Source organism: Denticeps clupeoides, chromosome 11 (assembly GCF_900700375.1).
Source record: "Denticeps clupeoides chromosome 11, fDenClu1.1, whole genome shotgun sequence".
Classification (NCBI taxonomy): Eukaryota; Metazoa; Chordata; class Actinopteri; order Clupeiformes; family Denticipitidae; genus Denticeps; species Denticeps clupeoides.
In genome coordinates, this window is record NC_041717.1 from 12,311,718 (window position 1) to 12,325,517 (window position 13,800).

Genomic DNA, 13,800 nt, shown 5'->3' on the forward strand with positions numbered 1-13,800 from the left:
GGCTGGCCATTAAACTGCTATCACATGGGAATGGTGTTTTGGAGGAAGGCATGGGGGAAAGGAATATGCATGTGGGGTTTTTTTTCTATACTATCCCACGCATGGCCCCTTTGATAAACACACTGTATATGAATGTGGTCTGCTAATGAACTCTTTAAGTTCACTGCCCATTGGCAGCCAAACAGGCAGACCATCAACACCTCAGCCAGGAAAGCCTGGAGGCGCGAGGAAACTGTCACAGCCAAGGGTCTGCGTGACCATGGCCTTCATTCACTTCAAAGGGAGGTGTGAAGCTGGCTGAGGTCCACAGCTGTCCCTATACACATGCACTCGTGCACATGCTTACATGTATACATCATTTTGGTTCAAATGTAAATTTCCAACTGAAAAGTCAGCAGTTAAACACTTTAAGTAAAATGATGGATGTTTGGTCTGTCATCTGTTGGGAACTGCGAAATATAATAATAGACGTTGTCCTAGCATGAAGTGAGAATGAACCATGATGTGACGCCATGGTATACTGACCTTTTTTTCCCAAAGGGATTAACGTGCGAGACTCGGAAACAGAGTGGAATTCTTTTAAAGTTCTATTCTTGAAACGCTCTGTTTATTTACAGGACCCCACCGCACGCATATACACAAAGACACACACACACGCAAAAATACACAAATTCATCATGCACAAACACGCATGCATTCCCGTGCATTACATATGAACATACATACAATAGCATACACACACACACAGCCGGACATTTCTCTCTATGAGGATTCCAGGCTGCCCGGCATTCAGAGCGCACACTCGGCCCAATCTCCTGTGCTGACATTCAAGGATAACAGCGTCGCTCTCAGAGGAAACCACGGCTTTTTTTTATGTCTACCGGCTCCGGCACAACCAGGCGGCTTGATGATGTTGGCTTCTGATGTTTGGAATACAGTTACAGAGATAAAGGGACACTTCTTCCCTGCCTGGGTGCCCAGGAAGCTGGAGTCTCTGTGAGGTCAGTGCCAGGTCACTGTCATGCCATTATCTCCATATTGTTTATTAAATGGCACATTGCACATTGCAATTTATTTTTAGGTCTGTGGCATTTAGACCCAGCATTTTCAAATATTAAGGCACACAGTCTGATCATTAAAACTGGTGAAATGCATGAATACTGATCAGTTAAACGCAATCCACTGCTAATGAGTCCAAATGAAAGTGAACAGAAAAGATTCGGCCTGAAGTCTCAAACAAGCTTAATGAACCATTAAAGTAATTAAATAGAAGATTTTGTATTTTAATCTTCCATAATTCACTTTCTCCTTGCTGTGGAGACTCTCACCTCATTAACCTGCTGCTTGTCGAGGTGAAAGATCTGCCCCGAGCTGGTGGCCGCGATCTCCTCGTAGGTGCGGTATCCCGGGTGCGTGCGGTCCCCACAGTCCCCCGTCAACACAAACACCACCTGGGCACAGCGGAGGAAGTCGGGGGAGGGGGTGAGATGGGACTTTGGGGGTGTTTATGGGGGCATGGGGGCTGTGCTGAAGAAGGTGGGGGTGTCGAGGTTGAAGGTCAACATTGTGCGGTGGGGGGGTTGCAAAGTGCCTTCATTTGCATTTGTAAATATAACTACTGACGTGTTCATACAAGAATGATCCAGCATTGCAACCTTATATCAACCTGTACTTACAAACAGATAAAGACATATTTAGACTCCCACTCATTCATAAGCCTTTCTTTTTATGACTATTTTACATTGTAGATCAAGACTATAGTTAGTAAACACAAGACACTGTAAACAAAAAAAAGTCTTTCATATTTTAGGCTCTTCAAAGCCGGAGACTGGTAGTCTTATGAAGGTGATGGGCATGGTTTCCCAACAGACCTGAAAAGGTTCATATCTGCTAGTGTCTCCAAAAATGTAACCTTTGTCTCCCTGTAAATTTCTCTACATATTCTGTACAGAATATACAATGTAATATAATTTTGTAAATCAGGAAAACTGCTATGGCTAATATGCTGGTTTGGAAAACTCTAAAAGGACATTTTAGTTTGGTGCTTGCTGTAAACGAGCAGTGTGTTTCAGTTACAGTTCCTGGTGACGTTCTCTACCTGGGACTGGCGAAGCTGAACCAGCTGCAGAACCTCACGTTTCAGCCGATAGTCTTTGGCTCTGGCATCAGTGAACACATAAATAAAAGAACCAGGCAAGGAGACTTCCAGAGCCCTCTTGATGGCTCCTACACTCATTTCTGGACAGTCCCCACCACCCTGAAAGACAGAGAGAAGGAGAGAGAGAGAGAGAGGGAGGGGGGGTAAAAAATCTGTTATCTGGAGCTGTAGTCTACATTCCTTGAGACGTTTACAATTCCAAGTCTGGAAAAGTCTTGGATGCTGATGACCTATATACAGTTGTTCAGCTGAAAGCAGAACTCGGAAGTGTATGGGAAGGACTGAAAGGATAAGTAGACGGAGCTATAATGGTACATTATAGTAAATCATTACATGACCCCCATTGTCAAGCTCATGGGAAACCATATCACAGCAATATAACAAATCACAGTGAATAGCAGATGAATCGAGTCTCCGTCCAGCTGGGTCTGCCTGGATATGCTGCATTTTAGTGGCACCCACCTGGACGAACAGCTCCTGCAGGTCCTGCTGGAATTTCTTGGGGTCGGTGGTGATGGACACAGGGCCGATATCTGTGACAGAGAGAAAAATAGGACACATCACCTTGCAATATTCATACTTCCACATCAAAGACAGAAGGAAAGCCCAGTTGGTGATGTCATCATGTGTTTCTTATAATAAGCTAATATGAATCATATTTATAGGTTTTACATTAGTAACAATACAATTGGAGTTACTATTTACTTTACATTTATGGTAGTTACAGGGACAGTCCCCCTGGAGACACTCAGAGTTAAGTGGCTCAGGGACACAATGGTAGTAAGTGGGGTTTGTGTGACTTTGTGGTCTTTTGGTTCATAGGCGAGTGTGTTACCCAGTAGGCTACTACCAACCTACCACTACTACTACCACTATTACCATAACCATTATGTCTAGCTGTTTCACTTATCTAGAGTAACGTCAAATCATTAATTACAAGAACTCAAGGTTGACACAAGTATCTTGCAAAGTAACCCCATGCTAGGAAGTGGATTTGGAACCTAAACCTTTGTAGTTGGTTCATGGACTCTTTTGCTAAATGCATTAATATTTGTGAGCATTCACTCAAACATTTGCTGATAAATGAGATGCTCTTTGCAGGGGTTTGGTAGCAACCAAGATTGTTGGCCTATGGTACAAGGATCCGACTGACCTTATGGTTAATTAATAGGAGTGTTTGCAGACTGACGCGCTGCACAATGTTATAAATACGCTACTTTCAAAAGCTTTTAATCAGACCTCAGCTATTGTTATGGCTATTAACAGGCAACAGCCTTGATCCCCCTTGTGTGACTTAAAAGTAAGTTTTACCTACTGCTCTCATCAGCCAAGGAGCACGCCACAACATACAATGCAGGAGGACGTAATTCTCCTGGTCTCTGGCAGTTAGTTAGATGCTATCAGAAGCTGATCGATTTCAGTGGGGAACCACCTTATAGTGCATATAGAGGATGTATTGTTTCATTTTGTTCAAAGACCAGTTTTGGAGACGAAAACCGCTAAGGTGGAGACATGGTGCTTAGTCATGCTGGTCTGGTGGCTTTCTGGCAGCAGTGATGGATTTCCTCTCGCTCTGCAGGATTAGGCTTAACCAGAGTTTGGAACACTCGGAAACAGAGCATGTCTGACCGTGAGGAACTGGAGGATAAGGCAGAAGAATGCGTGAGCAATAAACTCTACACAGCAGCAAAAGAAGATGAAGACATCATGCAAATGTCCACCTCCTCCCTCTCTCTTTGGGCCTTTCTTCTCGTCTCCAATGCCGTTTTCAGCTCTTCACCTCCTGCCACTCTTTTGTTTGTGTTAAAGCCCAGGGTGTCATCCTGCCCCATTGTCTGTCACCAGCCTGTCTTCCTTGTGGTCGCAGTGATTTACAAGGTCCCCAAGAAAGCGGCCACCTTAAAACACTGGAGTAACAGCGGTCACCATCCCCCTAACAGACCTGGGGGTGGGGGCGGGGCCGGGCTGGCTTACTGGAGCAGAGTCGGCTGTTCCGGAGAGTTTGGTTTTGGGGGTGATTGGGGGTAATTACACACCAGCAGACAGCATGTGCTTCTCATCAGCCGCGTCACATCCCCCTTCCCCCGGCGCTATCCGGAACTCTCGGGAGAACCGCTGCAAGGGACCTGTTGGGACCATACCTGGAGCCCAGCGCCCGGCTGTCTTTCACTTTCTCTATGTGTCACCATGGAAGTGTTGAATCTGACCCATGATTCTCACAAAGATTTCTTAACAAATATATAATGGGTGTATTTTACAAGATTTAATTAAATATTCCAGACGACTGTTGCTTTAAAAAAAAAAAAAAACTAAACTCAAAGTGTAATGTTGAAATTGCCCAGAAGTACCAACCAGTACATCTAGAAGACAGCACTTGAACTTCAGACACTGGACAACTTGGTCCCAGACGTCTTGTCTTCTACTCACGGAATGAAAGGTAAAGCTTAAGCCATCCTTCCGGTGCGTCTGACATTGAGAATTATGATCATTTGATATAACAGCGGCCCACAATTCAGTAGGTGCCTGTCTGAATAATGTCCATTTCTTCTCCTTCTATCAAAGCTACGCCATACACGCACAAAAAAAAAATGCAGAAATATGATTAATTACTAGTGGTTCTCAATTTCACTATGGATGCCACCACCCTTTAGGACCAGCGTTAAAATCCAGACTTCTTCAGTTTACACTGGGTGCAATTTAATACCCACCAATATCAGCAACTGTACTGGATTTAAAGGTCCACAACACTGCAATACTGAGAATGCCACAGTCCAAACCCACCATGAATTAAAACCCAGGTCAGCTCTTGCTTAAGCTTTGGTGAGACTTTGAAGGAACGCTGTCCATCATGCTCTCCAGTGAAGGTTGCCACCGTGTGCATGTCAGCGGGCTCTGGTGGCAATTAGTTCAGGGGAAGTGACAAGGTCCCGTAATGAGCAGATGTGTCACTAAAGCTCGCGACCACCGTCACTTTCTCATGTTTCTGTAATAAATCTATTTCTGAAGCCCATTCATTGATGTATGGTCGCACAGGAACATCTACGCGTGTTTACCTGGGTCGTGGAAAGGAACCAGGACGAAATTTCTGATCGGTCTCGTCCGCCGACTCAGAGTCTTTTCCAGGATACGAGAAGCGCCGTCGATCACCTGCTTCAGGTCGTCGTACATGGAGCCGGTTACGTCGAAGACAAAGGCCAGCGTGGAGGCGCTGTCAGCGGGCACGATGTTCCCCTCCGTCCGGGGCAGCGCGGAGCTCCGGTGCGCGCAGATGAACAGCGCCAGACCCCAAAACTCTACCCACAACCTCAAGTCCGTCATTCTAGATGAGATGGCTTCTTTAAAATAAAAAAGATAAAAAAAAAACGGATTAAAAAGTAATTAAAAGTTGCAGCTCTCCGTAGTTCTCATCGGAGCAAACGTCGCATTTCAGCACCCCGTCCCCCCAAAAAAGTGCCGCATGCGCATGTTGGAGAGGGTCGCGCCACTCAACTCATCCTTGAGGAAAATGGAAGGGAAGAAAAGTTTTGGAGGGACTGAAGCGTGCGCCCCCCCCCCCCCCCCCCCCCCCCCCCCCCCCGAGACTCTCCAAACGGGGGGCGTGGAGAGGGGTGTTAAAAGGGTCCCGAGTAGTAACAAGCTGATGTGTGTGTGTGTGTGTGCGTGTGTGTGTGTAACTTGACCCAACGGTGACACCCTGCGCACACAAGTCAATTCGGAGCTGTAAAGAATTTGCTTGTGATTATAGGAAGGGGGGTGGGAATAAACTTTTTACGCAGCGACCGTGGATTTTATAAATATAGCTGGTCGTTTTTACCCCAGCTGGCACGGGCTCTTATCTAATAATACACCCGGTATCCCGGAGCCTCGGGGTCCCGCGGAGTGCAGGATGGAATGACACGGCCGGGAAGAATCCCGGACACTGTTCAGCGCTCTCCGCAGCGCTGGTTAATTATTATTACTATTACTATTATTATTATTATTATTATTATTATTATTGTTGTTGTTGTTGTTGTTGATGATGATGATATTTGGGTATAAGTGAGAGGATGCTGTCCCCCGTTGCTGAAGCTGATGGTGCCCCGTGCGCCCCGGGGTGACACGCCTGCCACAGGAGCGAGGGGCTGATAATGAGGAAGGAAGGATGGTGGAGGGGGGGGGGGGGGGGGGGGGGGGGTTTGTAACACCATACCCTTTCTCCAACCCCCAACACACACACACACACACACACACTAGAAGACACCGACATACACAATTGCTCACAATCACGCACATGCAGAACTGTTCAGAAATACACTGAACACACACATCATTTTAAATGTCAGCTTATGATTAATTACAACAAAAGAATGAAGAAAGATCCGTTTATAAAAATATAAAATGTTGTGTGGTGGTAGTAGCCTAGTGGGTAACACACTCACCTATGAATCAGAAGACCCAGGTTCAAATCCCACTTACTACCATTGCGTCCCTGAGCAAGACACTTAACCCTGGGTGTCTCCAGGGGGGGACTGTCCCTGTAACCACTGATTGTAAGTCCCTCTGGATAAGGGCGTCTGATAAATGCTATAAATGTAAACGTTCTGTTGTATAAGGCTGATTGGCTACAAATAAAGAGTATTTTAAAACATTTGAGAGTGATGGGTTGATGAAGTGGGCTTAGCTTAATGATGACATCAAACAAGGCAAATGGGCCCGGGTTTTTTTGTATTTACTGCCACAGAGTTAAAATCAAGACAGAAGTAGCAAGACTCAGACTCAGATTCTCAACCTCTGTCTCGCAGCCGAAGTAAATCCATTTTTTTTCTATCTCTCCTGAAGAGGCGACAGAGTCTAGGCCTGAAGATAACAGCAATGAACAGCGAGATAAACAAGGGTCCTTTGTCCCAAATTATTGCGATTGTGCAACACGACTTAAAAAAGTTGGCCCTATTAGCATGTCTGATTCATGGCACATTAAGACCTCTAAAAGTTTATAATGCATTTCATTGCCAGTTTTGCTGGCTGGGGTTCAAAAAATCCACATGTTGCACGAGCAGCTGTCACTTCATTCAATGAGAATGTGATAATATTGGATATTGTTGCAGATGGTTTTATATGTTTTACTACTCAAAATATCCCACATCATACAAATAATTACATTTTTACATTGAATGCATTTTTAACTAGAATTGCAGTCCCACTGGAGACACTCAGGGTTAAGTGTCTAGCTCAGGGACACAATGGTCGTAAGTGGGGTCGGAACCTTGCACTTCTGGTTCATAGGCGAGTGTGTTACACGCTACTCTACAACTACTTGATCGAAGCCAAAAGGCCGATAAGCTAATGCTTTAGTTGGTCAGGTCTGGGTTCAGCAACATCATGTGGCAATAAAATGAATATACTGAATGGCCACTATTTTCCATGATTGGATATTAGACTTTTTTGTCAGTGCAGTGTTTGAATCATTAAGGTTGTCAGAAATTAGACATTCCTATTTTCACTACAGTGGTTTCATTTTTGATTACCAAAATAATTGCAAAAGCCGTCAAAAGCATTGATCTTCTCATCCACCAATATGGTCCCCTAAGTAGGACGGTCCGATCTTCAGTCTGTTGACAGTGAAGTCCTGCTCGAAGATCCAGTCACAGCCCTTTTCATGCAAACCCCATGCATTTTGTTGCATCTCATTGTATCTTAATATTATGCACAGAAATATTATATTCTGCCCTAAAATTCCAAATTAGCCCCAAACTCCACCTTCCTCCAGGCATGTTTGTCACATCTCCACTCATCCTAATCACTGAGATGGAGGTTTCCAGCTATTTTTCATGGCCTGAGATGTTAATAAAGGTCAATATATTTCATTTTCTGGTTCTTGTGGTGTCAGATGACTGCAGGGGGTTATGACATAAGTCATTTCTTATTTATGCTTCAATGGATATAGTTCCTGAAGACAAATTTTTACTTCGGTTTGATTCTGTATGAAACATTTTCAGGATAATTAGGAACGATTGCATTACATTTTCAGAACAAAAACATCTCAGTTTCCACCACTAGAGAGTTTTTTACTAGGTAATATTCAAGTGATGGGGGGGGGGGGCATTGTAATGGACCTCAACTGTAGTTTTGTCTGCAAAAACGTCTCATGTCTTAAACACAAATAGAATTTATTCATAAGAGACTGAGCCGCCTCTTGCGCCGAGGGGTTCCAGATCTGTTTCATTTCATTGCCTAGTCTGAAGAACCCTCCAAGGAACTGAAGGTGGTCTGTCTTTTATCAGGACAGGACTGTGGTGTTGGGACTCTCTACAGTCTTTCCCTGTAGCTCTACCATGGGACACCTACGTTTTGCCGACCAAGGCCACCAGGCGGCCAACGGCATCATTTTGACGCAAAAAAAACCCACACACCACAAAACCAGTCAGAGGCTGTTTTAGACAATGGGTTCAATTTCATGAGATGCTTGAACTGACAGAACCAGACAGTTCTGTGGTTTGACAAAGATTAACTAAAACCCAACGTCTATGAACAACACCCTCTGGCGTGATCATGGTTGTGATACTTACTGCAGCAAAGTGACCCCTGGGTCGTCTTTTTCCATAAACCCCAGACAAAAAGATGCCTGATTTGGCTAAACCCAGGATTCTATGGGTGACGGCAACCTGTGATCTATCCTGATCAAGCCACAGGCGACAAACATGGCTGGACGTCCCTGAATGTCTTTGGAAATACACATTTTGTAGAGCATTAAAAGATATATACTCATGTCCAGGTTTCATAATATGGGTTATGCGATGGTATACCACCCAATGGTGGTATAACTTGTAAAAGATCAAACATGTCAACATGATCAAATGTGTCAAAAGCCTAGGGTTCAGACTTAAATTCTTTTTAACTCTAATGGCTTCACTTGAAAAGCAAACATATTATGCATGGAATGTAATACATTCTGATTGAAAATGTAGGTTTTAAGTCACTGCAACACATAAAAAGGGGGGAAAAGTGAAAGTGAAGCGATTGTGAAACACAACGTGGTGACACAATGAAATGCGTCCTCTGCTTTTAACCATCACCCTTGGTGAGCAGTGGGCAGCCATGACAGTTGCCCGGGGAGCAGTGTGTGGGGACAGTGCTTTGCTCAGTGGCACCTTGGTGGATTGGGATTCAAACCGGCAACCTTCTGATTACAGGGCCGCTTCCTTAACCACTCGGCCACCACTGCCACAAAGGTGAACTGACGACTCAAAATTGGCCGTAGGTGTACGAGTGTCTGTTAATGGTTGAGTTCCTGCCTTGTACCTAATGACCTGGAATGGGTTCCGGCACCCATGACCCTACTGTGGGCGACTGGTTCCTGACAGTGAATCAGTAAATTGAAACGTGAATCCAGGTTTCAAAGACTCTTTCAAAGAAGCTGACTCACTTTAAGAAACATGTTTCCTGTCCTGATCTTCTGTGTCTCATTGTCTTGCACAGGAAAAAGAACAGACCTATGTTAAGTTGCAACCATAGGAGAGTAATAAAAAGAATATAAATCTCATTGTTGATGAATAACATTTGAACCGTTACACCTTCTTCAGTTTACTTTGGCAATTGAGCTATCAAACTGTACAGACATAGTATTCGGTTTTATGTAGGATGCTTCTATAAAATAAAGACCCAAAAACAAAGCTTCAGGTTATTAAAGGCTTTATAGAGAGACAGACGAAGACAGGAGTGTTGTTTGTTTGTGTCTCCATTAAAACAGGTACAGCAGGCGTGGTCAGAAGTCCTGTGAAAGAACGTTCAGAGCAGATGTGGAAACTATGGAGAACAGCAGTACATTACATTGCCTGATTACAGTATGCTGTAGTGCACCAACCTGATACTGTTCCAGTAGTGAGACCACACAGACGAACAAGCACATAAAGTTAAATAAATTATGTGAGAACTCGTTCGTCTTTAAATAAAAGCAAGGATTGTCCTAAAAAAATGCATACCTCAAATCCAGTAAAATAACAATAAAATAATCATAATAAAAAATTCAATTCTGTTTTTGTCACAAAATCTCAGCAAAGAAAATTATAATATCAAATGATAAAGTCTAAAGGTTTACAGTATGTACAGATATAAATTAGTGTGATCTTCATGCTCCCCTTTACAATCAGTGTGAATCAGATAACACAGTGCACCAGTCCTCTTCAAGTATTCGACATCAGTGATGTCCTGCAATCCCTTTTGTCCACGTGCACCCAAATATCGTCCAATGCACATCCTTTCTCTCTCTCTCTCTCTCTCTCAAACACACATCGACACACTTTTACAGTTCCCAAAAATAAATATCAAGCCAGAGATATCTTTGTCCGTTGTCTCCTCAGGGAAAAAAATGGCCAAAGTTTGCTTTGAGGTGAAAATGAAGATGAAGCCGTTATGGTAGATTCTCACACAACCCCTGATCGATGTTCGGAATGGGGCCAGATAATGAAGTCACCGAAGTCTTCCCACGGCATGAGAGGTGGCACTGGATCAGACCTTTGGCAGTGCCTATGACAAATTTAAATCAATACATTCAACAACGTGCTTTCAGAGAAATGTGACAACGCATCCTCCAGCCCCATGAATGAATAATACATTTATAATGACTGCAACACCATTTAACATTCGTCTAAGTTATATGACGACAGATGGGTGAAAAAAAAAAAGAACAAGTAAGCTAATTTATGGCAGAATTATGGAAATGAGTGATACTCATAATGCAATGTGCAACAAATGCATATTTGATTTGCTTGGCGCAGAAGAGAGCATTTGCATGCCTCCAGTAACTGCACCCTGCGGTTCCTTCGACAGAAAGGTAAGTGCCCAAAGTTTCAAGGCAACTCCTGTCTGCATGGGCCCTTGATTGCCAGTAATCAGCAGATGGATCCTGAATAATTTATGCAAAGACTGAAGGGCACATTCAGTGCTGACAAAGGCCAATTCTGCACTGTGCTCATCCCCTCGAAGTGAAGCTTTCTTCTCCTCGCGTACTCTGCTTCGTTTTCTGACAAAAGATCACGTTTTGGCAAGTCAACCAAAATTCAGATGTCTCTTGCTGATCAACAGATACAAAGTTGACGATTAGGTAAATACGGACTAATTCCATGATTGATGCAGGAGGCCAACATGTCAGGATCAACATAATAAAAACCAAAAGGATAATATATGTGTTACAAAGGACAGGGTTACAAAATGACTGATACTCATTCTGAAGGCCAGAGGTCTACAGGAGAGCCAGTCTTATCCTAGAAATGATGTATACACATCTCTCAATCAGCAGATAATCAGACTTGAGAGGACACTTAATCCAATCAGTAAAGACTAGGCGCACAAAGACACAAAGGCCTACAAGAAGGAACCAAACCATAAAATGAAGCCACACAACGGGCAACATGCAACAAAAACAACACACTATATATCGTGTCACACCTTATATTTATTGATATATTAGTAATGTACTGACTAATACTGGTCAATGTATTACAATATACATACAGATGTATTCTATACTGTACATATATTCATAGTACATAACAACAACAAACATTAATGACACATAATGTATGTGTGTTTAAGTATAACTTTTAACCCAACATTTTCATTATTAAATTTAATCTGTAGGATTTCCCAGTTGCCTCTACGCCTGTGACTGACCTTACCTTGACGCGAGGCTCGGGTTCTTAAACAAGTCCATCATACAGTGACAGTGCTTGTACGATGGAAGGGTCGGCCTTCGATCCCTCCTGAAACTCCTGGAGCGTCAGCTTACCATCTGCATTCTACAGAACACACACACACACACACACACACAAACACATACTGTAAATCGATGATGACTGTGAGGGTCATTTTAATGCAATTTTTTTATACTTGTTTGCAGCACGTGAGGAAACAGGCTTTGTACATATATGTACACAGAGAGCAGAGACATCAAGTCGTGTCTTAATGTCTTCATAACCGTGTACTAACCGTGTGTGACAGCTACCTTTGATTCAAGGTGGGCGAGAAAACCATGAATGTCTCAAGAATAATAAGTAGGTAGGTATCAGCTTTTGTGGGCTGTTATTGGACCCACCTGTTTTATAGTCAGGGTGTAAATGAAATAGCGAGGGGGGGACTATAAAACTTTAGCAGGCGCAGCAGATTTTGTTTTCCCCACCAAGATCTGTCCTTGAAGCCTCTCCGGTTTTTGGCTGCTCTCCTGTAGGTTTGGCGTATTTCCCTTCTCTCACCAGTAGAGGGAGTTAGGAGTGAAGGAGGATTTTTTTAAGTGCCTACTGCTCTCCACTCCACCTTCTGCCTCCACCTCGCTTGGTCTAGTCTCTCCCTACTGAGTGCGGGCCAGGCTAAGCCATTAATTCCCATGTTCCGCACCGCTCCTTTAGTAGCGAGATTTATTTCGGGGAACTTCTCCCCAACCGCAGAAACGCTCTCCCTAGATCGTCTTTCAGCTGAGGCAGGCCGAGGCCGGCCTGGGTGTGCATTAGCCCCGAGCTGCAGAGTTAAGGGAATTGGCATGTCCATTTGGTGTTTATAGACTGCATGCGATGATTGTGACACCGTAGTGGTTGGCCAGGGATTGGAGTTGTGAAGATGCAGCGAACCGACACTTCGGGTATGTCTCAAACGAACAGGAAACAAAAAAGAGTAACCAAGGGGTAACTGAGGACAGGGACATTTTGGGAAAGGCTACCTTATCCATCATGGCAAAGATGCGATCCACTCGCTTCTCCGGGGTGTTCTCTTCTTCCGGCAGCTCTACAGTGTTTCCCTGAAAAACAAACATCCAATTGGCATGAAATAGTATATTTATACCATGGCTAGACATCGAACTTTGGCAAGTGAATCTGCGGACGCAGCATAGCTCACCACCATCTGGTATATGGCATCCACAATGTTCAGCATCTCGTCTCGTGTGATGTAGCCGTCATTATCCAGATCATAGAGTTTAAAAGCCCCTGCAGAGACGACAGACTGACAGCTGGTGTGTGTATATGTGCATGTGTCTCTCAGAAAAACAGGCCTGGTTGGTATTCTGGGTACTATTTTATTAGACTGAACCATCACCTTTTGTTGTTACGAATAATACACTACCAGTCAAAAGGGTCTGGCTCTTTTTACGAATAATAAATATAAACCAACAATGTTTATGTGCTAAACAATCCAGAATACTGGTAGTCTATCTCCTTTTTTTCTCCCAAAAGGAATTTTAAAGATCCAATCAAATGCATTTTGATTGGATTTAAAATGCATTCAGATTTTAAAATTCCAGTACTTGCATCATCCACAGTGTCATTGCAATTAACCTGCAATATTTTACATGTGCTTTTGATCTGAATAATGTTTGGTTGAGTAAACCTAAAAACCAAGACCCCCACTTTAAGTGTCCCCACCATTATGACTCTGATTACACAAGGCCATTCTGATCCCCACCCTGCCCGCCTCATCCATAACAAAGGAAGACCAAATCACCCGTTATTGCCGCCTACGTGTCAGGGTGCACTGAAGGGTCACTGGCTGACTTACATCTCAGCTTTTCGTCTAGGGTCCCACGCGAGGTCACCGACAGGGCCTGGATGAACTCGGAAAACTCAATACGACCATCCTGTTCAGAAAAAACGCGAGATTGATAAAGACAGAAGAGTGAA

At 43.7% G+C, this 13,800-nt stretch overlaps 2 protein-coding genes across 7 annotated transcripts in view; both read right to left on the reverse strand.

The window, feature by feature from the left end:
- Positions 1–5,644, reverse strand: part of hmcn2 (hemicentin 2) — a 53,779-nt gene extending 48,135 nt beyond the window's left edge. For both annotated transcript variants that reach the window (XM_028995913.1, XM_028995912.1), the window contains exons 1-4: positions 5,212–5,644; positions 2,621–2,691; positions 2,099–2,257; positions 1,329–1,451 (exon numbers count right to left, since the gene is read on the reverse strand). In XM_028995913.1, the coding sequence (XP_028851746.1) occupies positions 1,329–1,451; positions 2,099–2,257; positions 2,621–2,691; positions 5,212–5,476 (618 nt within the window). In that variant the 5' untranslated portion in view covers positions 5,477–5,644. The remainder of the gene's footprint in view (positions 1–1,328; positions 1,452–2,098; positions 2,258–2,620; positions 2,692–5,211) is intronic.
- Positions 5,645–9,809: 4,165 nt separating this feature from the next.
- Positions 9,810–13,800, reverse strand: part of ncs1b (neuronal calcium sensor 1b) — a 28,234-nt gene continuing 24,243 nt past the window's right edge. For all 5 annotated transcript variants that reach the window (XM_028997318.1, XM_028997316.1, XM_028997317.1 and 2 more), the window contains 5 exons: positions 13,679–13,757; positions 13,022–13,110; positions 12,846–12,923; positions 11,812–11,931; positions 9,810–10,660 (listed from right to left, as the gene is read on the reverse strand). In XM_028997318.1, the coding sequence (XP_028853151.1) occupies positions 11,833–11,931; positions 12,846–12,923; positions 13,022–13,110; positions 13,679–13,757 (345 nt within the window). In that variant the 3' untranslated portion in view covers positions 9,810–10,660; positions 11,812–11,832. The remainder of the gene's footprint in view (positions 10,661–11,811; positions 11,932–12,845; positions 12,924–13,021; positions 13,111–13,678; positions 13,758–13,800) is intronic.